This window comes from Fonsecaea pedrosoi, assembly GCF_000835455.1.
Source record: "Fonsecaea pedrosoi CBS 271.37 unplaced genomic scaffold supercont1.4, whole genome shotgun sequence".
Classification (NCBI taxonomy): domain Eukaryota; kingdom Fungi; phylum Ascomycota; class Eurotiomycetes; order Chaetothyriales; family Herpotrichiellaceae; genus Fonsecaea; species Fonsecaea pedrosoi.
The window spans coordinates 964,946-989,299 of NW_013550612.1; the positions used below are offsets into that span (position 1 = coordinate 964,946).

General features: G+C 50.3%; 5 protein-coding genes across 5 annotated transcripts; 3 read left to right on the forward strand and 2 right to left on the reverse strand.

The window, feature by feature from the left end:
- Positions 1–34: 34 nt before the first annotated feature.
- Positions 35–1,624, forward strand: Z517_06142 (uncharacterized protein; the record flags this gene model as incomplete). The annotated part of the gene is made up of 1 exon (XM_013427884.1): positions 35–1,624. One exon carries the CDS (start codon positions 35–37, stop codon positions 1,622–1,624), a length of 1,590 nt encoding a protein of 529 aa, XP_013283338.1.
- A 1,948-nt stretch (positions 1,625–3,572) lies between these two features.
- Positions 3,573–5,522, reverse strand: Z517_06143 (uncharacterized protein; the record flags this gene model as incomplete). The annotated part of the gene is made up of 1 exon (XM_013427885.1): positions 3,573–5,522. One exon carries the CDS (start codon positions 5,520–5,522, stop codon positions 3,573–3,575), a length of 1,950 nt encoding a protein of 649 aa, XP_013283339.1.
- A 988-nt stretch (positions 5,523–6,510) lies between these two features.
- On the reverse strand, positions 6,511–7,224 carry Z517_06144 (uncharacterized protein; the record flags this gene model as incomplete). Its single annotated transcript, XM_013427886.1, has 1 exon — positions 6,511–7,224. The coding sequence occupies one exon, from the start codon at positions 7,222–7,224 to the stop codon at positions 6,511–6,513; it is 714 nt and encodes a 237-aa protein (XP_013283340.1).
- A 1,094-nt stretch (positions 7,225–8,318) lies between these two features.
- Z517_06145 (uncharacterized protein) lies at positions 8,319–10,625 on the forward strand (the record flags this gene model as incomplete). Its single annotated transcript, XM_013427887.1, has 4 exons — positions 8,319–8,342; positions 8,410–9,750; positions 9,804–10,102; positions 10,151–10,625. The coding sequence occupies 4 exons, from the start codon at positions 8,319–8,321 to the stop codon at positions 10,623–10,625; spliced, it is 2,139 nt and encodes a 712-aa protein (XP_013283341.1).
- A 1,072-nt stretch (positions 10,626–11,697) lies between these two features.
- Z517_06146 (uncharacterized protein) lies at positions 11,698–23,293 on the forward strand (the record flags this gene model as incomplete). The annotated part of the gene is made up of 2 exons (XM_013427888.1): positions 11,698–11,755; positions 11,820–23,293. 2 exons carry the CDS (start codon positions 11,698–11,700, stop codon positions 23,291–23,293), a joined length of 11,532 nt encoding a protein of 3,843 aa, XP_013283342.1.
- Positions 23,294–24,354: the final 1,061 nt, after the last annotated feature.

Sequence of the window (24,354 nt, forward strand, 5' to 3'; positions counted from 1 at the left end):
TCGGATTATCTTTTATCCTTGAGTCTTCGGTATAATGGAGGTGGCAGCAGAACAACCGCCTTATCCTCCACCCACATCACAGAAGCTGCAAGTATGTGCTGGAGGAGCCATCGCTGAGATCGACAGGCGAGATGTCTTTCCTGCCTACCTCAAGGGCAAGCGAGTCCTCCTCGCAACCGAATCCTTGGGTCCTGTGAATGGAGTCAGTCGAACTACCCTCATGCTGATCGAATACCTACGCAAAAATGGTGTTCAACTGGCCATTGTTGCTCCTCATTCTCGACAGTCGCGCCTCAAGCCAGCTACCGGTGCAAATCTCACTGAATTTCGGCTGCCCGGATACGAACTGCCTTACAATCCTGACTTGACCGTGGTATACCCATTCCAACTCGACGACGTCTACAAACACACCTTCAAACCCGATATTGTATATCTGGCCAGTCCTGCTTCTACAGGATTTCAAATGCTGTTTCAGATTCGCCAGCTGCAAGATCCCCCGGTCGTCCTCCTCAACTTCCAGACAGATCTGTCGGCATACAGCGAAATCCTTTTCCCTGGACCAGTGGCTCGCTTTTCCGTCTGGCTATTGGGTGTGGTTCAAGGATTTTTGTTCAATCATCGTACTGTTCACACCATCTTCTACCCTTCCTCCGGTGTTCGCAGTTACCTTGAGAGAGCAGGTGCTCCGAGCAACAAGATGGTTCGACTGGGCCGAGGCGTCGACACTACTTTATTCAACCCTTCTCAGCGAGACCAGGCATATCGCAAGGAGTTGGCACCCAATGGAGAAGTCATCTTAGTCTGCGTCTGTCGCTTAGCCCCCGAAAAGGGCTTCGAATTTCTCGCGCAGGTCGCTATGCGACTCGCACAAGAAGGTTTTCCATTCAAGTTGCTCATAGTTGGTGGAAACATGAGCGCTGAAGTTGAGGACCAGGTCCATCGTCTCTTCGACTGCGTATCAGACCACGTCGTCTTCACCGGGTTTCGCACCGGGGTCGACCTCGCTCGTGCCTACGCCAGCGGCGACATCTTCCTCCACTGCTCTATCACAGAGACATTCGGACTGGTTGTTTTGGAAGCCATGGCGAGTGGACTCCCAGTAATCGCCCGTGATGAAGGCGGGCCGTCTGATATCGTCCAAAACCAAGAAACCGGTTATCTAGTTCCTCCTCACTATCTGGAGCAGTACATTACCCTTGTCAAGCGTCTCTCCACTGACGAGAATCTTCGTACGACCATGGCTATTGCCGCGCGAAGATATACTTGCGACGTTACCTGGGAAAAGATTAACAGGCGAGTCGCCTGGCACATGGTCGAAGGTTTACAACAACACCTCCAACGAAAGCATCAAAGACCAATCAGAAACTTTATTGTCGCCCGGTACCACGGGATACGGGATGGTGTGGTCATCCCTGTTGTCGTCAGATTCCGACTATATATGGCAGCAATGATCGTCTATCTGATTTGGATGATGACTGCCGTTGTACTTCTCCTCTACGGCCACAGAGTATTTTCCCGAACGGCGCAGCTTTTGCGCAATCCACCACTCGTTCTGCAACGCATCCAATATCGCGCCCTCAAACAAGGGATCCAGGAGACACTTAAGAGCCTGAGCACCGAATGAAACGTTATTGTTACGCAGAATTTTAGAGTTTGTTAGACATGATCACCTCACTATTTTCATTGCCAGTTACGACGGAATGACTATTCTATGGCGGAAATGGCGACAGCGAAAGACTCACTCTGCGTGAGTGCCTCGTTTTACGACGGCCAGCATCTGTTCAGCTGGCCGCATGTAACCGACACATGGGCTGTACCGCAACACCCAAACATTGTCGATTTTTCGAGCCTTTGAAGGAATATTGCAGCCGTGCCACGTCCGGCTATTTGACAGCAGATCTACGTAAAGGAGACATTTGAGATATCACGGTAAGGCGGTCGAGCACTGGGTAGATAGTAAGGTAGTTGCCTAGTATTCTAGAGATTGGTATATATATATATATATATACACGATATCTATCCTGAACCATCCTTCTCTGCATCCGGTTTCTCTAGCGATCGGCGACGGTGTGCTGGCGAAGCGGTATTGAGGGATTTCATGAGGGAGGGAGCATTTCCAAACCTAGGCAGGGATGATCAGAACGGAACAGAGAGACGAAACTTAATGATATCTATCTACATGCCGTGTGTTTACTGTGTACTGTATATCGTGTATGGTACAGACGGCGAAAGAAAGTCATCTTGAGGGGCCCAGAGCTCAACATAAATAATATCTACCACTCGAGATATCATACGAGTAAACTCCATCAATTTCTTCCTCCATCTTTCAGAGATCCGAGATACACAGCTACAGCTACAGCCACAGCCACACCCGGCGTAGCATGTGGGTAGGTAGATATGAAATACGGTGCGACGCGATGCGATTCGCAATAACTGTGCCGACGGTTCCCACTCCCTTGGGCCACCACGGCTTGCGAATGTAGGAACACCTGATCTTATTTCCCAAAACCGAGAACCAAAAACAAAAGATAGCCCCTCCAGTGGTTGCATCGTCGCAAATCAAGCAGGCAGGCGGGTCAGATCATGATTTCAAGTGCACACAACGACATGATCCATTCGCACTGGCACTACATAGCATGTGTAGGCTGCCAATCGGGTTCCGTGTAGATGGCAGCGTCTGGTTTCGAGCCGGTAGACCGAGGCGGATGATAAATGTGAGATTTCCCCGTTGGGACGGGATTCTGCAGGCGTTCGTGTTTGATAACCCCGACTAAGCTAACAATCCGTTCATGTGCTGTCACCACTGGTCGCGAGGTGACGCGTGTCCAGACATCTGTAGTGACGCTTGCTGAGTACCGCCCCGAAGAGCGCAATCAGGGCCCAGCATCATTATGTAAAGGATGGCTTGATAAGGGCGGCAGTTGATCTTGTCTGAAAGGCGTCTGGCTGATAGAGCCTGTTCGGAATATAGCCCCCTGTGCAGACCAAAACCCGTGAGACCTTTCACGGTGCCGTAGCGAGGTCTGCATCAGAGGCATACGATGCCAAAGGCTCTGGTCAAAGAAGTGGCGCGGCCTGGACGTCACAACATGAAGTGTCATGCCACACGACATTGAACAGGAGTTAGACCACCGTGAAAAGTTTGCATGTGTGAAAGCTGGGAGACGTTCGTCGCAAAGGTCAGGTGAGCCTTTAGAGAGATGAATATGTAGAGAAGTGAGTGGGGATATTGTCAAAGTTGGAGGGGAGTCGATTTGATTGTTGCCTCAAGATTGAATGCTCCCTGTTCGTGAGAATGAAGGGGCTATGGATCCTAGGATATGTAGGGCCAGCTATCCATCCGTTCCACACAACTGGAAAGGCACTGAGGTTTGCTCACAGAAGCGTCCCGTCCTCTGAAAAAGCCGGAGCAGTGGTAGCTGTAGACGCAATGTGGCTTATAATGTGTGGTGATGGGGTCTTAATAGAAACAGAAATTCCCATGACTCAGTCCAACAGATTGTTTCGAGCCCAAAGTACAAAGATTGAGACTGGCTCATGTCACGACTCAATACATCTTGCACCCGTGACAGTCAGACGGCTTTTGGCGAAGGCGTCAAGTTCGTGTTCGGACTTGACGTGGTTGTCGCAGTTGCAGTCGCAGTCGATGCAGAGCTGCCTGTTGAGAAGGGTGATGAGACCTGTGGTCGAAATGGACAGAGACCCATAGCCTGGGACATTTCGACCACCGTCTTTGGCGCCCCCGCGATGTGCTGGCGGATATGTGCCCTTAGCGCTTCAGAGTTCATGTCGAAATCTGGGAAATCTAACGGCCCCTGAATTGAGTAATTGGTTTGTTCGTGGAGTTCTCTGTCCATGCTCACGGTACTGTCAGTCTTGGGATCGACGTAGTGTCCCTTCCGTTGTTGTTGACCAATAACAAACTCTCGTCTCTTCATGGCGGACTGCCAGACGCGTTTCCAATGGGTACCAATTTCTTTGGTATAGAAGAAGGTGCGTAGAACTTTTTCCAGGCGGGCCCACTGGCGCGCTTGTGGGTATAGATCCAAAACATGCTCCATAATCAAATGGGAATTGGGCATGGGAACAACACGGAGAGCAAGCGCTCCAGCAGTGGCAATACTGCACCAAACCAGTGTGTTTTGTTCCTGGAGCGAGGCTGGTTTAGCATGAGTCGGTAACGAGGTGATGAATTTGCGGAGGATGGGATCATAGAAGAGGTTCACTGCTGCTAGACCTCGGAGCTGGAATATATAGGCTAGCAAGCCCATGGTGAGGTAGTATTCGAGTGGGCAGGTGGATGTCAACGACATTCGTTGAAGAGAGGAGAGGATGGTTTGGATCATCGTTTGCTTCCATTCTTCGTCGTACTGGGATGAATCGGGGAGGGGTAATTCTGAGGGAGGAGTCCAGGTGCGGTCAAGGAGATTCTCGTAGCTGACAGTTTCCGTGGCCAGGAGGGTGGTGGCAGCCGAAATTGAAGCAAGGAGCTTGATCATCTGTACTGATATCCTAGATGCAACACAGAGCTCCGAGAGCCCTAAGGGAAGGCGAGCAAGGATGATGCAAAGGTCTGGTGGGAACGGAGTTTCAGGATAGGTGAGCGGCTGATCGAGGTTTAGTTCTTGAAATGTCTCCCTGAGGTAGCCAACCGAATCGCGAGGCAGGTCGGGTGGTTGGCCTGTCACGAAGGACCCTAGAGCCTTGTATGCCACAAGACCATGGCTGACGAATTTTGTCCAGTCGGACTCCGTCTTTGTATCGTCTTTGTCATTAGAGAGTGACCCACGGAGCTCTAGCATTTTCTCTAGGCCTTTGCAGTGCATTATCACGCCTTGCTGGTTGCCAGAGAGATATTCAAGCGTCATAAGCATCGTGACTGTCAGCAGGGCTGCATCGTCAGTGGCCTCGCTAGACTGGAGTCTTTCATTGAGGCCGGCTATAGCGCTGCCGCGGTGATGAACAAAGGCGTAGTCTTCCCATATGGGCCTTCCAAGTGAGATTAGAATGGACGCCCGACAGACTGATATGATGGACTCAAAAAGGATGGGGTGCTTGAGTGCGTAAGGCAGCAAGAGCGAGAGATGTGGGTTGACCGGGCCCGGAACGACGGATCTCTCATTCCTGAAGCCTTTGCAGATGGTGACATAGTAGTCTAGGGTGTCTTGCACAGTCTCAGTCGACTTGATGGGTAGAACTAGGAATGGATCCTCGCGGGTTCCGTTCATTGGAAGAGGCTCAAGTGGAGAGACAAAAACAAGAGCCTTTGCAAGCGGATTCTGCTTTGCGTCGCTAGGCTTTGATTTGTGTTGAATGATGCCCTCCTCGTCTTCATCTCGTGTTGCATCTGGAGGCTGCCACTGCACAAACTGGTCTGGAGCCGAGTTGGGAGATTTCTTGCTGGGATCGTACTTTTTCCATCGGATCTTTCTGTAGGCATGATTTCGACCGCTTGAGGTCCGAGGTTTATTCGTGGCGAAGGTGAACATGGCCTGAGCCGGGGGTCGACTATCTATATCCATCGCTTTCGAACATGGAGACAGTGGCAATGAAAGTCTTCTTATGCTGGCTGTTTAAGCGAACGATCAAGCGATAAGAAGGTCGTGAGAGAAGACATGCGGGGCTCTCAGGAGAGTCATCGGGGCACGGAATTGGCATGGCTCGGCAAACACCACAGGCTTTGCATTATTGGTCAGCATATTGCCAAGACTGCCAAGAGATATCAAACTCGGCGGAGGGCCGGCAAGGTTGCTGACTAACAGTTTCCTCCCCATTGAGTATCCATCTTCTTTGCTTCTGTCTCCTGTTTACAAGATACCTCTTCCCACATCCCTGGGATCTGTGTCTAGGGGACGTTGTGTTTCGTTGCATTATCGAGTACGGGCATACTTCTTGTCAGGCTCATGCTCCCGAGACTCGGAATCTCTCACTAAAGATTGATAACCAAAATTTATCCGGAGAGATCGGTCGATCGCGTTGCTGACTCCGATCCTTGACTATCGCTGGATCTTCTCACCTGCTTATGAGGTTCTAGTTTCTCAACGGGACGTCAACTTGTAAGGCTGAATGGGTCGACTGAAGAGGTCTGAACGAGCCGAGTGGGTTGACTAGAAAAGCTTCTGAAGGTAACGATTTCCCGTGCTTCTCTTTTTTGCGACTGGACAAGACCTGTTTCCTCTTCGTTGTATGATATGCAGCGAACTTGGTATCCACTATAATTCCACTCGACAACGTGCACCTTGCAAATGGTCGTCTTCTCATCGAGAGGTCGCCATGGGGCATGTCGGCTGAGGGATATCGAGTCTACAGCATATGACAAACGAGATCCAAATGCGGGCGTATGGCCAGGTGGAGAAGTCATTGAATCCGCCCAACACATCAAGCGAATTGTCCTCTCAATATCCTGATATAGGAAATCAAGGGTATCCGTGCCGGTTTTGTAATAGCTGGCAGGTGTTGAAACGCTTAGATGGGTTGCTCGTCAAACACCTCCGGACCAAGTCGTTGATATTAACTGGTGGAATGTACGACAGACTCATCCGTCCTTCGGTTTGCTGAGTGTCGCTCAACCATGGAGTCCGCGGCTGTCTCTTGGCAATATGTGAAGTTGGCCGGGAGGTTCTGGGTGGAAAGCACTGGAGGAGGAACAACCTCTGTATCTTCTTTAGGAGAAGACCTAGGAAAAGGCCATTGCTTAAGCAACGGGTACTGCTGAGGAAGAACTTTGGACTGTACCTCGCCTAGAAATGAAGACCCTTTAGACGAATAGGTGAAATCGGGCATGGTGCGCCAAACGTGTGTAGAGCCAATCTGGCCCACGACCTCGACCTCACAGCGTTCGCGATTGTCGGTCAGGGAACGGAGGAGGTATTTGACATCTTTCCGGGGGTGTGACTCTCCAGAATCTTCGGAGAACTGTTCATCAACGCCTCGCCTCCTTTTCCTGCCTGTTCGTTTCGGAACAGTCACTTTAAGCAGCACATTATTGGTTGGCTTGTTGTAAGACAGCACTGCACGACTGCTTGGATCCTCGGGTTGAAATTTGAGCCCCAGCGGCTTCTCCAATCCTGACTCCAGACTCTGTACGATCTCCGCAGGACCCCCGAGCATGTCGACAGCCTTTTCCACATTTTTGACGATGCATGGATGCTCGATAGATAGGATAGGGTTACGTGGGACCTGGAATGACGGGGCAGTCTCCCCATTACTAGGACCACGAGGCATTTGAGATGCTGGGTGGAGAGGTTCGATACGAGATGGACAGAGTGGATGATAATATGTGGTTGTTTACCCAACCTGTCCAATAGTAAATCCGGTAACTACAAGCGGACAGGACGTCTCACCTTGTTTTGACACGGCGGAGGACAAGGCTAAGGCCGGTAGTTGCAAGGAAAGTACCATTTGGCCATGAAGCTTGGTTTACTTTCAAGTCTCGGGTGATATATCCTTGTGACTTGGAGGTTGATTATCTTGTGAACCCCATGACAGGTTGATGAAACAAATCTTGATTCCGCAGCCAAGTGCCAAACTAGGTGACGATCTCTCATTTGAGGCAACTACTCCGAGCACCCAAACAAACTGAAGCCCTTCCCCCAAGGCACGTAAGGGTGGTTTGGCGACTACCTCAGGTGCCCCATAAGCCTTAGTGGTCAGGCCAATAGGCCCCTTTGACGGCAATTGGCATTACTGGATCAAGTTGGCCTTAGCTAACCTGCTAAATTGCACCTCAATCCAGCCGCGTACTGACACCGAAACACTGAACCCGTCCCCGCCAACCTGCGACTGCGACTACACTTTGACTTGCATTTACCTCGAGCTGCGCACAACTACTCGACTATTCGTCACCTTGACTGCTCTTCAATGGATGCCCTTCTCGATGCACTTAGATCAATAATCCACCTCCAACTCCGACACCTTTGATCTCGGATTGATTCTTTCTATCCTTCTCTGCTGCGCTCTTCTCAGGGTCCTTGCAGTCCTTCAAACCGAATCCTCCAGCTACCCTCTATCACCTCCTCTACCCGCCTGCCGTACTGTCGTTCCTCCTCTGTGCCCGGACTACTTCTAAGAATGAGCAACTGATAGAAGAGAAGGAAGTAGCCGGCATTACTGAAGCCTGTTGAATTGGTTTGGTTTTCCCTGAAACCTCTACCCGCCGCCTCCTACTGAGAAGCCGATCTGGTGGTCGTGACTCGGATGAAACGCACATAACAGCCTCGTCGCTTCCTGGAACCGACAAAGCGTCGCATCAACCAAGGCAACTGCCCTCACTATCACTGGTGCGTGAACGCGTCGAATACTGAAGAGAGTCTGGCAAAATGAAAGGTTTCAGGCAGAGAGTGGTAAGTATCCTCCCAAGCCGCGTCTTGTGCCCTGCCGTGTAATCGCTTCCGCTCACTGATATTCTAGCACGAGCAGTTATCGAGGGCGAAAGATAGTAACAAATCGTCCAAGAAAAAAGATGCGAATAATTCGGGCACTGCATCACCGCTGTCATCATCCACTACGCTCCCCGGTAGTGATTCGAGATCCCCCAACAGTTCCAACACCGCAACTCCGACGTCTTCGTCAACGAATCTGAATGATCTCCGAAATAAGAGTGGGAATCATGAGAGCACCAATACCAGCCACACCACCACCCAACACCATGCTGGCTCTGCAACAGGGTCAGGTTCGCTGGCTTCTCATTTCATGTCGCAAGGCTCTGGTCATGGACCGGGTGGACCTGGAACAGCCCCGGGCCGACATCACATTGCTCCAAGCGTTATCATCAGTCCAAGTGCTCCTCACATTCCTGGACCTGGTGCGACTGAAACGATGCCTGGCGACCTGGCGCCCCCCAAGGCCGGCCAAAAGTCCCTCCTCTTCGATCGATTGCAGAGTACCCCAAAAGATGTGCCCGAGGGTGTCCGAACTCCCAAGAGACAGCATTCATCACGGTTTGATGTATCGGACCAAAGAGCTCGTGACCTAGAGAAATTGCCCGGCTTCCATGAAGTCCCTCCTAACCGAAGACAAGAGTTGTTCATGCAGAAAATTGATCAATGTAATATCATCTTCGACTTCAATGATCAGACCGCCGACATGAAATCAAAAGAAATCAAGAGACTCGCCCTCCACGAACTTCTGGACTACGTTGCCAACAACAGGTCGGTGATAACCGAACCGATGTATCCGAAAGTTGTCGAAATGTTCAGCAAGAACCTATTCCGCCCCGTTCCTCCTCCTGTCAATCCACAGGGTGAAGCATTTGATCCCGAGGAAGATGAACCGGTCCTGGAAGTTGCTTGGCCTCACATCCAAGTTGTCTACGAGTTTTTCTTGCGTTTCATTGAAAGCCAAGACTTCAACACAAACATTGCCAAAGCTTACATTGATCATCATTTTGTCCTTCAGTTACTGGAGCTGTTTGACTCGGAAGATCCCCGGGAAAGAGACTTCCTCAAGACGACGCTCCACCGCATTTACGGCAAATTCTTAAATCTTCGGTCCTACATTCGCAGATCCATCAACAATGTCTTTTTCCAGTTTACCTATGAGACCGAGAGGTTCAACGGCATAGCCGAACTTCTCGAAATTCTTGGTTCAATCATCAATGGCTTTGCTCTCCCACTCAAAGAAGAGCATAAGCTGTTTTTGACCAGAGTACTCATTCCTCTTCACAAAGTGAAGAGTTTGAGCATGTATCATCCTCAGTTGGCATATTGTATCGTGCAGTTCCTAGAGAAAGACGCAGCGCTGACAGAAGAAGTAAGCTTTCACTCATGTTATCTTGTACTTATTATACTGATTCCGTATTCCAGGTTGTGCTTGGTCTACTACGCTACTGGCCGAAAGTTAACAGCACCAAGGAAGTCATGTTCTTGAACGAGGTCGAGGACATTTTTGAGGTTATGGATCCACAAGAATTTGCAAAGGTCCAAGAGCCTCTCTTCAACCAGTTGGCCAAATCCGTGGCGAGTCCTCACTTCCAGGTTGCGGAGCGTGCACTATACTTCTGGAACAACGAATATTTCTGCAATCTCGTCAGTGACAACGTCGAAACCATCCTCCCGATCATGTTTGCCCCATTGTATGAGAATTCAAAGGGTCATTGGAACCGGTACGTGTGCTTCCGTTCGAGTTATGCAATCCGCTAACGAGTGGCCAGCACAATACATGGCATGGTTTACAATGCAATGAAACTTTTCATGGAGATCAATCCTCAACTTTTCGACGAATGTTCGCATGATTACAATGAAATGCAGAACACTGCTGCTCAACGAGAAAAGGCACGCGAGGCGAAGTGGGAGAAGCTCACCGAGCAGGCAAACCGTATGAAGGCCGGATTGGCAAAGCCCCCGACAACTCCAAGCATCAAGGAAGTGCCAGAGACAGATGCCGCACAGGACAACCAAGAGAGGCTAGATGCTCTCAAGTTGCATGATGAGTCATCGTCAAGCAAGCCATCGTCGGTAAGCCCGTATCTGCTTTGCACCACGCGACCCAGCGATACCCTCGTTACCACCTTGTTATCTCCATTTTGGCTAAGACATTCTTTTATCATTATAGTGACGTTGATGGCTGTTTCTGACATGGCTTTGGAATCTCCAGAGGCGACGCGCAGACTCACATGGGCAGACTAGATCTCGCCGGTCTAACAGCAGTTTGGATGGCAAATCGAGAAGACATCGCGCACATTCTGGAGGATCAATCGAATTTCACCGGATAGTACAAATGCCTCATACTCACCGCCACGCCGGTGGCTTGCCGCAACGTTGACTCAAGCGATTCTTGGACTGTCGGTGGTGGCAGCGAGCTATGACTGAGTGATCCAACGTTCACTCTGAATCGTCGACAAATGATCGACCTTGATTGATGTTTTGGGTTACCTCGAGCTGGCGCTCAGCCTGCGAAGGATTCAGATACCCTGCAACACCGTGAATTTTACCTTGGGTTTTGGCGATGTCCTGGGGACGATAGAGTACCACGAGGCGCTAATCGACATGTTCAGCCTCTGAAATGAAGACACGAGCAACATGGGCGGTAAAAGCGCCTAGGTGGGAAGAAGAATTGGAGAAAGGCAATGTCCGAGTTGTAAAGAAATGTCTTCAACCTCTTTTCCAGTCTAGCAGACCTTGGAATGTATGTCCCATAATGTATTTTCCTCCCCCAAGGCTGCACGCGAGCCTTACCTAGGCCCCCGCCAAGCTCCACATTAGGCGGCTCCATTGACGAATCGAGTACGATTGGCTTTTGGCAGTTCACGCTATTCCCGTTAACGACTAACTTTATCACGTGAGCTTCACGCTCGAGGCATCGAGCGTCCCCCCTCGCATTCACTTTTCTACCTCGCGCCTTGATTCTCCGCAGAGGTCTCCATACAAATTTGGTCGGAGGAGGCACACCAAGGTCAACAGGGCAACTTGCCTACACCCATTTCTTCCCTTTACATTCTCGTTTAGTATTGTTGCAGGGAGCGTACTTAATTGTGTTTGCATCTCTTTCTCCAGCGACCAGTTAATTGCGTTGCACACCTCCTGTAGCGACTCTTTTACTCCTGCGCTCTCAGTCACATTCGCCGAGGTGCAAATGGGCCTTTGCAGAAGCGAACCCTAATGAGGCCGCTCAAGCGTTGCGATACACCTCTCTCCTTACGGGTAGCCGACTCTCCCACTCTCTGGTGAAGTCGGGAGGTCGACCCAGAACGACGACAGCATGGATGCCTTTCAGAAGATTGATGTCTACGCCGCAAGGCTCAGTGATCCAAAGATTGGTAAGTCGCGTGTCCGCCGCAAACACCTTCCGGGATATGCTGTCTGACTATGACATTGTTCTAGATACACGGACAAAATCGAACGTGGCGACAGAACTCCGCGACTCGATCGAATCTTTGTGCACCCCGTCCAGTGTCTACACAAAGTTCTTGACGAAGTTATGGCCTGTCTTCAAGAAGATCCTGGAGGGGAAGACAGATCTGAACCCGACCTCCTTCGAACATATCCTTCGGAATCAGATTCTCGAGATCCTCCATAGATTACAACATCAGCTGCACGAGGTTGAACCCTTTGCTTTAGACATGGTGGAAACGCTGATGGAGCTGGTCAGGGTGGAAAATGAGGATAATGCTGTTTTGTGTCTGAAGACGATCATGGATCTCGAGCGTCACCAACCGAGTGCCACTGCTTCAAAAGTCCAACCCTTCCTTGACCTCATTCAAGAAATGTTCGATTTGATGGAACAGGTGGTCCGCGACACCTTCGATTCTCCCGGGCCGCATCACCAGGCCTCATCTCTGACGACCAACCCTCAAAGCCAGACCTTCCAGTCTCCGCGCCCTGGCTCGCCCGCCACGACGGTGTCCGATCCAGGGACGGAAAAGAAGGAACACGCACCCCTGGCGAAGGGCATGCAGTCCTTCAAGGTTCTTTCAGAATGTCCTATCATCGTCGTGTCTATATTCCAAGCGCATCGAACTTCAGTTGCTGCCAACGTCAAGAAGTTTGTACCTTCTATAAAGGGAATTCTCATGCTTCAGGCCAAAGCACAAGAGAAGGCACACGCGGAGGCTGCGGCGAATAAGACTATATTCACCGGAGTCAGCAAGGAGATAAAAAATCGTGCTGCGTTTGGTGACTTTATCACCGCCCAGGTCAAGACGATGAGTTTCCTGGCATACCTTCTCCGGGTATATGCAAACCAGCTGACAGACTTCTTACCAACTCTGCCGGGTGTGGTTGTCAGGTTGCTAAAAGACTGCCCGAGAGAAAAGTCCGGCGCGCGCAAAGAACTGTTGGTTGCAATACGGCACATCATCAATTTCAACTATCGCAAAATCTTCTTGAACAAAATTGACGAGTTGCTAGACGAACGAATCCTTATTGGTGACGGCCTGACCGTATATGAGAGTATGCGTCCACTAGCGTACAGTATGCTCGCAGATCTCATACACCACGTGCGGGACTCGTTAGAGCGCAATCAGATACGGCGGACGATCGAAGTGTACACGAAAAACCTTCACGACAACTATCCTGGTACAAGTTTCCAGACGATGAGTGCAAAGTTGCTGCTCAACATGGCCGAGAGCATCACCAAACTGGAGAATAAGGAAGAAGCGAGGTATTTCTTGATTATGATTCTCGATGCGATCGGCGACAAATTTGCCGCAATGAATTATCAGTATGAGAACGCTGTGAAGCTGAGCCGTCATTACGGAGACAAATCCAAGGAGAACCAAGCGGAGACATACATGGACGACAAAGACGAGGTTCCGGACTGGGACGCTGTGGACATATTTAATGCCACTCCTATTAAGACGTCAAATCCGCGAGAGCGAGGTGCAGACCCAGTAAACGACAACAAATTCCTCTTCAAGAACCTTGTCAACGGGCTCAAGAATATGTTCTACCAACTGAAAACATGCAACCCTCCAGGACTGAACGTAGACCAAGCAAGCATTCCGATCAACTGGAACGAAGTTTCCTTCGGCTACAACGCTGAAGAGACCCGCGTGGTCACCAAGCTCTTCCACGAAGGAGCTCGCGTTTTTCGCTATTATAGTGCAGAAGCGCCAGTGCCGGACATGCAATATTCCTCCCCGGTGGACTTTATGGCAAGCCACTCAATGGCACAAATGACCAGAGAAGAAAAGGAATTGTTAGAGAGCTTTGGGACGGTATTTCATTGCATCGATCCAGCCACCTTCCACGAAGTCTTCCAAGCCGAGATTCCTTACCTGCACGAGTTGATGTCTGAGCATACGGCCTTGCTTCATCTGCCTCAATTCTTTCTTGCCAGCGAAGCTACATCACCAGCATTTGCAGGGATGGTTCTTCAATACCTCATGAACAAACTTCCCGAGGTTGGTTCGTCAGACATTGTCCTGTCGTCGATATTACTGAGGATGTTCAAATTGTCATTCATGGCTGTTACGCTTTTCTCGACACACAACGAACAAGTTCTGCTCCCACACATCACGAAGATCATTACACAATGTGTACAGCTGTCGGTAACGGCAGAGAAACCCATCCATTACTTCATTCTTCTTCGATCGCTCTTTCGAAGTATTGGTGGTGGGCGCTTCGAACTCCTCTACAAGGAAATCCTTCCGCTTCTCGAAATGCTCCTCGAAACTTTCAATCATTTGCTCCAGGGCGCCAGAGACCCTCATGACCGAGATTTGTACGTTGAGTTGACTTTGACTGTGCCGGCGAGACTCAGTCATCTGTTGCCGCATCTCAATCACTTGATGAGACCCCTGGTTGTGGCTCTTCGAGCTGGCCCGGATCTTGTCGGGCAAGGATTAAGAACGCTCGAGCTCTGCGTTGACAATCTTACAGCAGATTATCTAGATCCAATCATGGCTCCAATCATGGATGATCTGATGACTGCCCTGTTCGAGCATCTGAAGCCTCAACCCTACCAACATTTCCACTCCCATACGACTATGCGCATTCTTGGTAAACTCGGTGGACGTAACAGGAAATTTCTGAATCATCCCCACCGTCTGGCTTATCGGCGCTACACTGACGACGAGCCTAGCTTTGATATTCGACTCATCGACACGAGCCGGGACCGAGCGTTTCCCATGGACACTGGCGTCGACCTAGCCATTAGAAAACTTACTGAGACAACGAAGAACACGAATCCGAAGGCTTTGGATCTATATTACAAGGAGCAATCGTTCAAGTATATCAGCAATCAAGTGAAGTTGTTCATAGGCCAGGATTACCTTCCTGACGACTTCGCAACTCTTCTCCGACTTCAAGCAAATGACCTTCTGGCCCGACGCTTCCAGACATACGCTGATATGTTAGCCGATAACGAATTTGGTAAATCGGTGCACAAACGTCGAGAGCAAGAGGAGAATTTGAAGAAGCTACTCAAGGCCTGCTTCAGTGCAATGACTGTCCCGGATCTGAAACCGCAAGTGGAAGTTTTCGTTCAGAGCATCTCTCGCCATTTTACTCTCGTGGAACTTGGTCAGGCTCTGTGTGACGCTGGCCGAAGAACGAAGGAATTTGATGTCAATCTCGGCGAAGGCGCGGTCCATCTTAGCACTCGCATACTAGCCGACGTGATCTGTGATTGTCTGGCTTCTGACAACATCTTCATCCGTGAGGCTGCGGAGGCATCAATGCTGGCTGTTGTGGATACGGCTCGTACTATCTTTGGGAGCGAGGAAAAGGTCGCGAAACTTCCATTTTTTACACATCTTACCCAGACATTCTGCCACAAATGCCGTGAAGTGGAGTGGTTCACCAAGGCTGGTGCGACTTTGGGAATACAAATTCTGGTCAAGAAGCTGGATCTGGGCCAACCCTTCCTCGCCAGTAAGCAACTTGAGATCATCAAAGCTTTGCTCTTCGTGATCAAGGACACGCCTCAGGAAGTTCCAGCTAGTACTCGGATCACCGCCCAAGAGACTCTGGAATTCATTCTTCGGAAATGCTGCGCCGGCCAGACCCGAGAGATGCTCATGAACGAGAGGAGCACTATCCATGCTCTTTCTGTGACCTTCAGTCTCGAGCTATCCCACATGAATACGCATGCGCGTGAGACAGCACAACACGCATTCTCGGTGATGGCAGAGGTTGTGGGTCTTGAGGTACATGAGCTGATCGACCCAGTTAAGGAAAGATTCCTGCCTCCGATCTTCAACAAGCCGCTTCGAGCCCTTCCGTTTCTTTCACAAACCGGCTTCATCGACGCAATTACATACTGCCTGAGTTTGGGTCACGACCTTGTCCCGTTGAACGACCAGCTCAACCGGCTTATGATGGAGTCATTAGCGCTTGCCGACGCGGACTCTGAGATCCTTCATCCCAAACCAGACGAGTACAACAATGCTCAGTTGATTGTCAATCTCCGGGTTTCATGCCTGAAGCTTCTTTCTATCGCGATGAGCTTGCCCGAATTTGCGACGGGACCACAAAATTCCAGCCGTGCCCGCATCATCACCGTCTTCTTCAAGCTCCTTTACTCCAAGTCACCCGAGATCATCGAGGCTGCTAACGCCGGTCTGAAGGAGGTGCTGGTCCAGACCTCGAAGCTCCCTAAAGATCTTCTCCAGAATGGACTGAGGCCTATCCTGATGAATCTCCAAGACTCGAAGCGTCTCACCGTCGCAGGGTTAGAGGGTCTTGCGCGATTACTGACTTTGTTAACCAATTACTTCAAAGTCGAGATAGGTGCTCGATTGCTGGAGCATATGAGAGTGATTGCAGATGAGCAGCTGCTGCAAAAAGTCTCCTTTGGCCTGATTGAACAAAACCCACAGATGAAGATCGTTACGGCGATATTCAATATTTTTCACTTGCTTCCCCCTGCGGCCACCAGTTTTATGGGAGACTTGGTAAACAGCGTCTTGGACCTGGAAGCAAAATTACGCCGTACAGTGGCCAGCCCGTTCCGTCACCCGCTCATACTCTATCTCGACAAATATCCGAAGGAAACATGGTCGTTCTTTCAGTCGCGCTTGCAGGAGGAGAAGTACGGCCGCTTCTTTGCGCAGATCCTAGGCTCAGATTCCAGCCCAGCTATTCGTGAAGTTGTCATGAACGACACTGAAGCGTTTATCAAGGCTGCGTTCGACGTCGAGGCCATACCAGAGCGCCATACCGCGGCGATCAATGGCATCTACATAGTGCACTCAATCTGCACGTTTGAATCCGCTAAAGACTGGCTGCGTGATCAGGAGCAGCTCAGGGCCAAGGTTCTAAGTGCTGGTCAGGAAATCGAGGGTGAACTACGCAAAGATCAGCTTCAACCTTCACAGCGTCTACGTGCAGAGCAAAGTGGAGATCAAGTGATGGATATACTGACACAATATCTAGCGTCATCGCCAGACGATCTCAACTTCGCGATCGAAGTCTTCTCTTCATCTGCACAAGGCACGATAAAGACCCCCCTAAAACTGATGAAATATATCTTTGATTCCATCATTACCGATGAATCTGCAAGCCGCAGGTACAATATCATCGAGCGGTGTCTGGACGTTTACTCTCAAAAAGCTGAATCCTACAAGGTGAAGACGTTCCTGTTGCACAACGTGGTCAACCCCATCATGGCAAGGGACGTGCAGAATACTCGTCAGGAGAATAGCAATGCAGCTCCACTAGCAGACAGCAAGCTGTTCAACCTGTTTTTAGAGCGTCTGTGGAAATCGGCTACTCCCGATGGCAGCGACGACTCATCACAGCCAGGTGTCGACCATACTCGCATGGAAGCGCTGCAACTCTCTGCATTCATTCTGAAATATCACAAAGATGCTGTTTCCGAGGACCGGAAAGACATCATCAAATATTCCTGGGGACATATCAAACTGGAAGATGTGATCAATAAGTACGCAGCCTATGTCCTGATATGCTACTTCATCCGGTCTTACGACACACCCCCAAAAATCGTGGTCCAGATCTACAATCAGCTTTTGAAAGCTCACCAAAATGAAGGCAAAGCGTTGGTCACCCAAGCTCTGGAGGTGTTGGCTCCGGTACTGCCTGCGAGAATAGGCGCCAGTGCCAATGCCCCTGGAGACAAGAGGACGCCTTCATGGGCTCGACTACCACGCAAGATCTTGAATGAAGAGACAGGTAATTTACAGCAGGTCCAGAGCATTTTCAGCTTCATTGTGCGCCAACCGGATCTCTTCTATGAGTCGAGGGAGCTCTTTATCCCGACAATGATCCAAATGCTTAACAAGCTTGCCCCTCCACCAAACCCTTCGAATGAGAACAAAAAACTTGCCTTGAATCTTATTTCTCTGATACAGCAATGGGAAAGTCGACGTGTCTCACCGGTATCGCCTTCCCAGACTGGAGCCGACTTGACGCCTACACGTAAGAGAGATCACGCTGGTGACCAGAAGCTGGGCCCACCAGCAAAGGAGAAGGCCGAATACGTGATTCCACTTGAGCTTCGCACGGCTGTGGTCAAGTATATGATTAACTTCATCACTACTTTGCCCGAACGCTTTCCCGCCCCGGCTGCAGACCTCAAGGCTAAGACCATGCAGAAGGTCCAGCAGCAGCCTTTACCAAACGACATGTGCAAAAAGGCCGTTCAACTTCTCCGAGTTCTTTTGGCACCGAATCTATGGACAGATGTTGATGTCGGTCTCTATGAGAAACTGCTTGATCCGATCCTGAGTGGTGAAAAAGCAGACAAGGCAGAGGACAAGCAATTGACATGCATGATCAACGCCCTGCAGGTCATGCGAATTCTGCTAAGCACGAAGTCGAATGAATGGATCATTGATCATATGGAAAAGATCCAGAAGCTGTTGGAGAAGCCACTCAAGATGGAAGAGCCCGAAATCCAGGACTGTTTGCACCAAGTGACTGACGACGATAAGTCTCTTCCGCTGGTTCGACGTGTTCTCGAGGCAATTCCGGCTCAGAAGACGGATGATGCAGATGCAATGGACTTGGATACCCCGCCTTCAGACTTTCCGACTCGATATTCCAAGATCATGGTCGGCGAAGCTTTGTCTAACGGCAGTTATGTCTCGGGTATAAACAACCTGTGGACTCTTTCATTGGTACGACCAGCCGATGTTGATGACCATATCAACGGAGCGATGAAAGCTTTGCAGCAGAAACTGGCGAAAGAACACATCAATGCATATGTGATCCCGCCTGGGCCTCCTCCCCAAGGTTGGCGTCTTGGTGAACCCTTGATGGACCCCTACGACTTCGCGCTGGGTGTTGACCTCATCAAGAAAACTATTGACATTCTGTCGTCCCGAATGGGTGAACTCAACGAGCAGCGTCGACCGTTCCTCAGTGTCCTTGCCTCGCTTGTTGAGAAGTCGTTCAACGTGGAAATGTGCAGCAAAGTGTTGGACATGGTAGAGAAATGGGTCTTTAACTCAACCGAGCCATACCCAACACTGAAGGAGAAGACGGCAGTGCTGCACAAGATGCTCATTTTCGAAAAGTGGCCCAATCAAAATCTACTTGAGCGCTTCCTTGAACTCGTCTTCAAGATCTACGACGACCCAACTGTTACGCGAACGGAGCTGACAGTGAGATTGGAGCATGCTTTCTTGATCGGAACTCGTGCCAAAGACGTGGAGATGCGAAATCGTTTCATGAACATCTTCAACCGTGCCTTGTCCAAAACTGCCAGCTATCGACTGAACTACGTGTTGACACTGCAAAACTGGGACACACTTGCCGACTCATTCTGGTTGAAGCAAGCTTCGCACCTGGTCATGGGTTCTGTTGAAATGTCGATGCCCGCTCGCCTCCATCCTGAAGATGTCCGCGTTTGCCCCCTATCTCAACTCTTCAACGCCAATCTTGTCAGCGCCGATCAACGAAAAGACGATCCAATCATCGAGGATAGCCTGGACGCTCTAGTTGCCGCGCAACGTCGTTTCAATCAAGAAATCCATGAGGTCAAAGTCCGTGACCTGCTCGAGCCCCTTATTCAGCTGCAGCATATTGATGACAATGTTGCCTACGATGTCTGGGTCAAACTGTTCCCACTTTGCTGGTCTGCCCTGAACAGGGATGAGCGTCTTGACCTCGAGAAAGGCATGGTGACCCTGCTGACTCGAGAATACCATCAGAGACAACTTAACCTTCGTCCCAATGTCGTTCAAGCATTACTGGAGGGTGCAGTGAGGGCTAAACCAAGGTTCAAGGTGCCTCCTCATGTTATGAAATTTCTGAGCAGAACATATGACGCGTGGTACACTGCGCTTATCTCCCTTGAAGAATCTACCGTTGACCCATTGATCGATACGCCGGCGGTTCGCGAAAGCAACCTGGATGCCCTCGTGGAAGTCTATGCTGGCCTTCAAGAAGACGACCTATTCTATGGAGCTTGGAGAAGACGGTGTAAGTTTATGGAAACCAATGCCGCCCTCTCATACGAGCAGCACGGCATCTGGGATAAAGCGCAACAACTCTGGGAGTCAGCCCAAGTTAAAGCACGTACTGGCGTTGTGCCGTTCTCCCAAGGAGAATACTACCTTTGGGAAGATCACTGGATGATTTGCGCTCAGAAACTCCAACAATGGGACATTTTGGGCGAATTCGCAAAGCACGAGAACTTCAATGATCTTCTACTCGAATCAGCCTGGAGGAATTACGAAGCTTGGTCCGGCGAAGAAAACCGAAACCAGCTGGATGCGATGATCAAGTCCGTCTCCGACGCTCCAACACCTAGGCGAACCTTCTTTCAAGCATTCATGGCACTTCTACGATACAGTTCTAAGCAGATGTCACGTTTGGAGTTCCAGCATGTTTGTGACGAAGCCATTCAGCTCTCTATCCGCAAATGGCATCAACTTCCCAAGCGTATAACAAATGCCCACATCCCCATTCTGCAGAACTTCCAGCAGTTGGTCGAGCTTCATGATGCTAGCGTTATTTGCGATAGTCTCATGGGCACTAACGAGCGTAATCTTGACAGCAAATCACAAGAAGTCAAACTCCTCCTGCAAGCTTGGAGAGACCGGCTACCGAACATCTGGGACGACATCAATGCGTGGCAAGACCTGGTCACCTGGCGCCAGCATGTTTTCCAGCTCGTGAACTCGACGTACTTACCTCTTCTCCCTCAAGGCGGTAACAACGTTGGCAACAATTCATATGCCTTCCGAGGTTATCATGAGACGGCTTGGATAATAAACAAGTTTGCCCACGTCGCCCGAAAACACCAGATGCCTGAAGTGTGTATCAATCAGCTGGGCAAGATCTACACGTTGCCCAACATCGAAATTCAAGAAGCCTTTTTGAAACTGAGAGAACAGGCCAAATGCCATTACCAGAATAAAGCCGAGCTGAATAACGGGCTTGATGTGATTAACAATACCAATCTCAACTACTTTGGCGCACAGCAAAAGGCCGAGTTCTATACGCTCAAAGGCATGTTCCTGGCCAAGCTCCAGCACGCAGAAGAAGCGAACGAAGCGTTTGGTGTAGCTCTCTACTATGACCTTCGACTTCCGAAAGCATGGGCCGAATGGGGCCAGTATTCCGATCGCAAGTTCAAGGAGAATCCATCCAATATCGAGGCTGCCAGTAATGCTGTCAGCTGCTACCTCGAAGCGGCTGGGCTTTATAAGAGCGCCAAATCAAGGAAGATGCTTAGCCGAGTATTGTGGTTACTGAGTCTGGATGACGAAGAGGGACACATTGCTAAGGCATTCGAAGACTTTAAAGGCGAGACGCCAGTCTGGTACTGGACGACGTTCGTGCCTCAACTACTCGGCAGTCTCGAGCACAAGGAGGCACGCCTTGCCAAATCGGTGTTGGTGAAGATCGCCAAAGGTTTCCCCCAGGCACTGTTCTATCACCTGCGGGCGACAAGAGAAGATTTCTTGGGCAAGAAAAAACAATACGAGGCCCAGAAGGCCAAGCAGCAGAAGAATCAGGAAGAGAAGAAGGAATCTGGGTCACGACCGGGCACGGCCAATGGTGAAACCCAGACCAATGGGTCATCGTCTCCCAAACCTAAGCAGGAGCCAGATGCCGACAACGGCGAGGCGAATGGTACCGAAGCGGGCAAGAAACCTGAAGAGCCCAAGAGGCCATGGGACTACACTGACGAGATCATGGCTGGCCTAAAGACTGCATTCCCCCTCCTTGCGCTTTCAATGGAGACAATGACAGATCAGTTGTCGAAGCATTTCAAGTGTCCGCCAGACGAGGATGCCCATCGACTTATTGTTGCGCTGTTAAATGACGGACTGCACTACATCAGCCGGGCACCCATGACTTATGCCGAAGGGGCCAAATTGCCGCCTCAGACGGAAGCCAATGTTGCGCGATTCGTACAATCTGTTCTCCCAGCACACATCCGCAAATCATTTGAGGCAGACTTTGTCCAAACCAAACCGACGATGTATGAATACATCCACAAATTAAGGAAGTGGCGAGACAAGTTTGAACAGAAGCTCGATCATAGACAGCAGTGGGCTCCCCTGGAGTCCTACAGTCATCATCTAAGCGAATTTAAATTCCTCAAGTTTGACGACTCGGTGGAAGTCCCTGGACAGTATCAACAGCACAAAGACAAGAACACCGATTTCGTTCGTATCGAGCGCTTTATGCCGACAGTTGAGCTTGTCAGGGGCAACAGCATCTGCCACCGCCGTCTAACAATTCGTGGCCATGACGGCTCTCTGCATCCCTTTGCCGTCCAGCATCCAACAGGTGGCAAAGTCCGTCGCGAGGAGCGCATCGTACAACTGTTCCGGATCTTCAACCAGACATTGTCAAAGCGCAAAGAATCCCGGCGCCGAAATCTGTACTTTCATTTACCCATCTTTGTGCCGATAGCACCGCACATTCGCCTGGTACAAGACGACGCCTCATATGTAACACTTCAGTCCGTGTATGAAGACCACGTCCGCAAACTTCCTCCCAACACCATGTCCCGGGATGAACCGATCCTCTTTGTCCTCGAGAAATCACGCACCATCGCCGAGCAGCAAAAGACAAGTCCCCGAACACCTGAGCAGGTTGCCATCATGAAGACTGAGATCTTCACCACGATCCAGGAGAGGTGGGTTCCAAATACCATCGCTTTGAAGTACTTCCAAACGACCTATCCATCTTTCGAAGATTTCTGGCTCTTCCGGCGGCAGTTCAGTTATCAATTTGCGGCCACCACGTTCATGACATATATAATGCATATGTCCGCGCGGTATCCGATGAAATTCTCCATCTCGAGAGCCACTGGAGATATTTGGGCCTCTGACCTATTGCCTAACCTCAATTCGAGTCGAGCATTGTTCTACAATCCTGAACAAGTGCCCTTCCGCTTGACTCCAAACCTGCAGACACTCATGGGTCCCCTGGGTGTCGAAGGGATCTTCACAGCAAGTCTAATGGCGATCGCACGCTGCCTCGCTGAGGGTGACAACGGATACGAAATGGAGCAGCAACTCGCTATCTTTGTAAGAGATGAAATGTACAACTGGGCTGCTGGGCGGCCTCAATCTAGTGGAAGTGGTGGCCAAGGAGGAGATCAGAAAATGGAAGGGTCACATTTAAGAGAGCTAGTGGCTATGAATGTCGAGTTCATCACGCGGCGTGCGCTCACATTGGCGAAGACACAAGGCAGTGTCGGTGCTCCTTCGGTTTCTTCAGGGACACAAGCTGCCAATACCAACGGCGCCGTCTCTGGCGCAGAGGGAAGTGCAAGCGGTGCGGCGGCCGCGGCAGCCACAGCAAACGCGATTCCCACTGGTGTCACCGGCGTCCTACCTGCATGTCAGAACGTGGTGGATCTGGTTAGCAAGGCGACTGATCCTACTCGACTCAGTGGGATGGATGGGTTATGGATGCCTTGGCTGTAAAATACAATTTCTGGGACACGAAAGGGAAGGGGAAAGGAAGTTAAGGCGGCTCACTCCAACGGCGACTTCGGGAATTGGTTTATTCGGGTTCATGCGGCGTTTCTGGACGGGCATGGTGTCAATTCGATGCATTGACGACTTTTCGCTGGGCCGGTGGTTTCTCTGTCCTTCGGAGTCCGGCTCGGGAGGATGGCAACTCGAAGCATGATGCCTCGAGGCACGACAAGTCCAAGGGCATACAGGGAATCACACGATGTGGTCAGGACGGACGATATTTCATCCATCAGCGGGGCGTTTTAGGCGAGGCGGTATCTGTCTTTTTACATATCACCACCACCACCACCACCATCAACATCCGCACAACTCCCCTGATACGCCTTGATATATCTACAAGCCCTCGGCGTCTGAAACGAAAGTCGAGGCCACGAAAGGAAATGACTTTGGGGGAATTGTGTGCAAAGATATCGATTGTTTGGCAGACGGGGTGGCGCCCTGATTTCTACTTCTACTGGATTATCACCTCTTTCTAGGCCTGTATAGTTTCTTTTTTTATTTTTTTTCTTTCTTTCTTCTTTCTGGCTCTTTAGCAGAGCAAACAAAAACCAAAACAGTTCTTTAGACCCAAGGCCAATGGCCGACAGACAGACAGACTATTCATGATTGTCCACTATGTTCATCAAGGCGTCTACCCACTGGGTTGCTAATCATGATCACGGCGTCTATCCGACGTTGTTCTGGCTAGGGAATCATACTTTTCCCACGTCAATCAACCCTTTAGGATATTAAAAGGTATTCACACCAAGTGTAGAGGTCGCCTGTCCCTTTTGCCCTTGTCCGTTTTTCTTAATCCTGGACCTCAATCACCAGCTACCCATAGTTTCGTCCAAGCCGAACCCAAATTCTGTACAGACGAATAGAGCCAAGTGGCGACGCATGGAGATCTGGACTCGTCACAGGAGACCTGACCTTTCGAATACAAAGGCCCAATGCAACAATGTCCTCAAATTCCCTTGGTCCTTGTCGTTCAGAGTCGATTGACTAATTTCTGTTCGGGAGAGCTG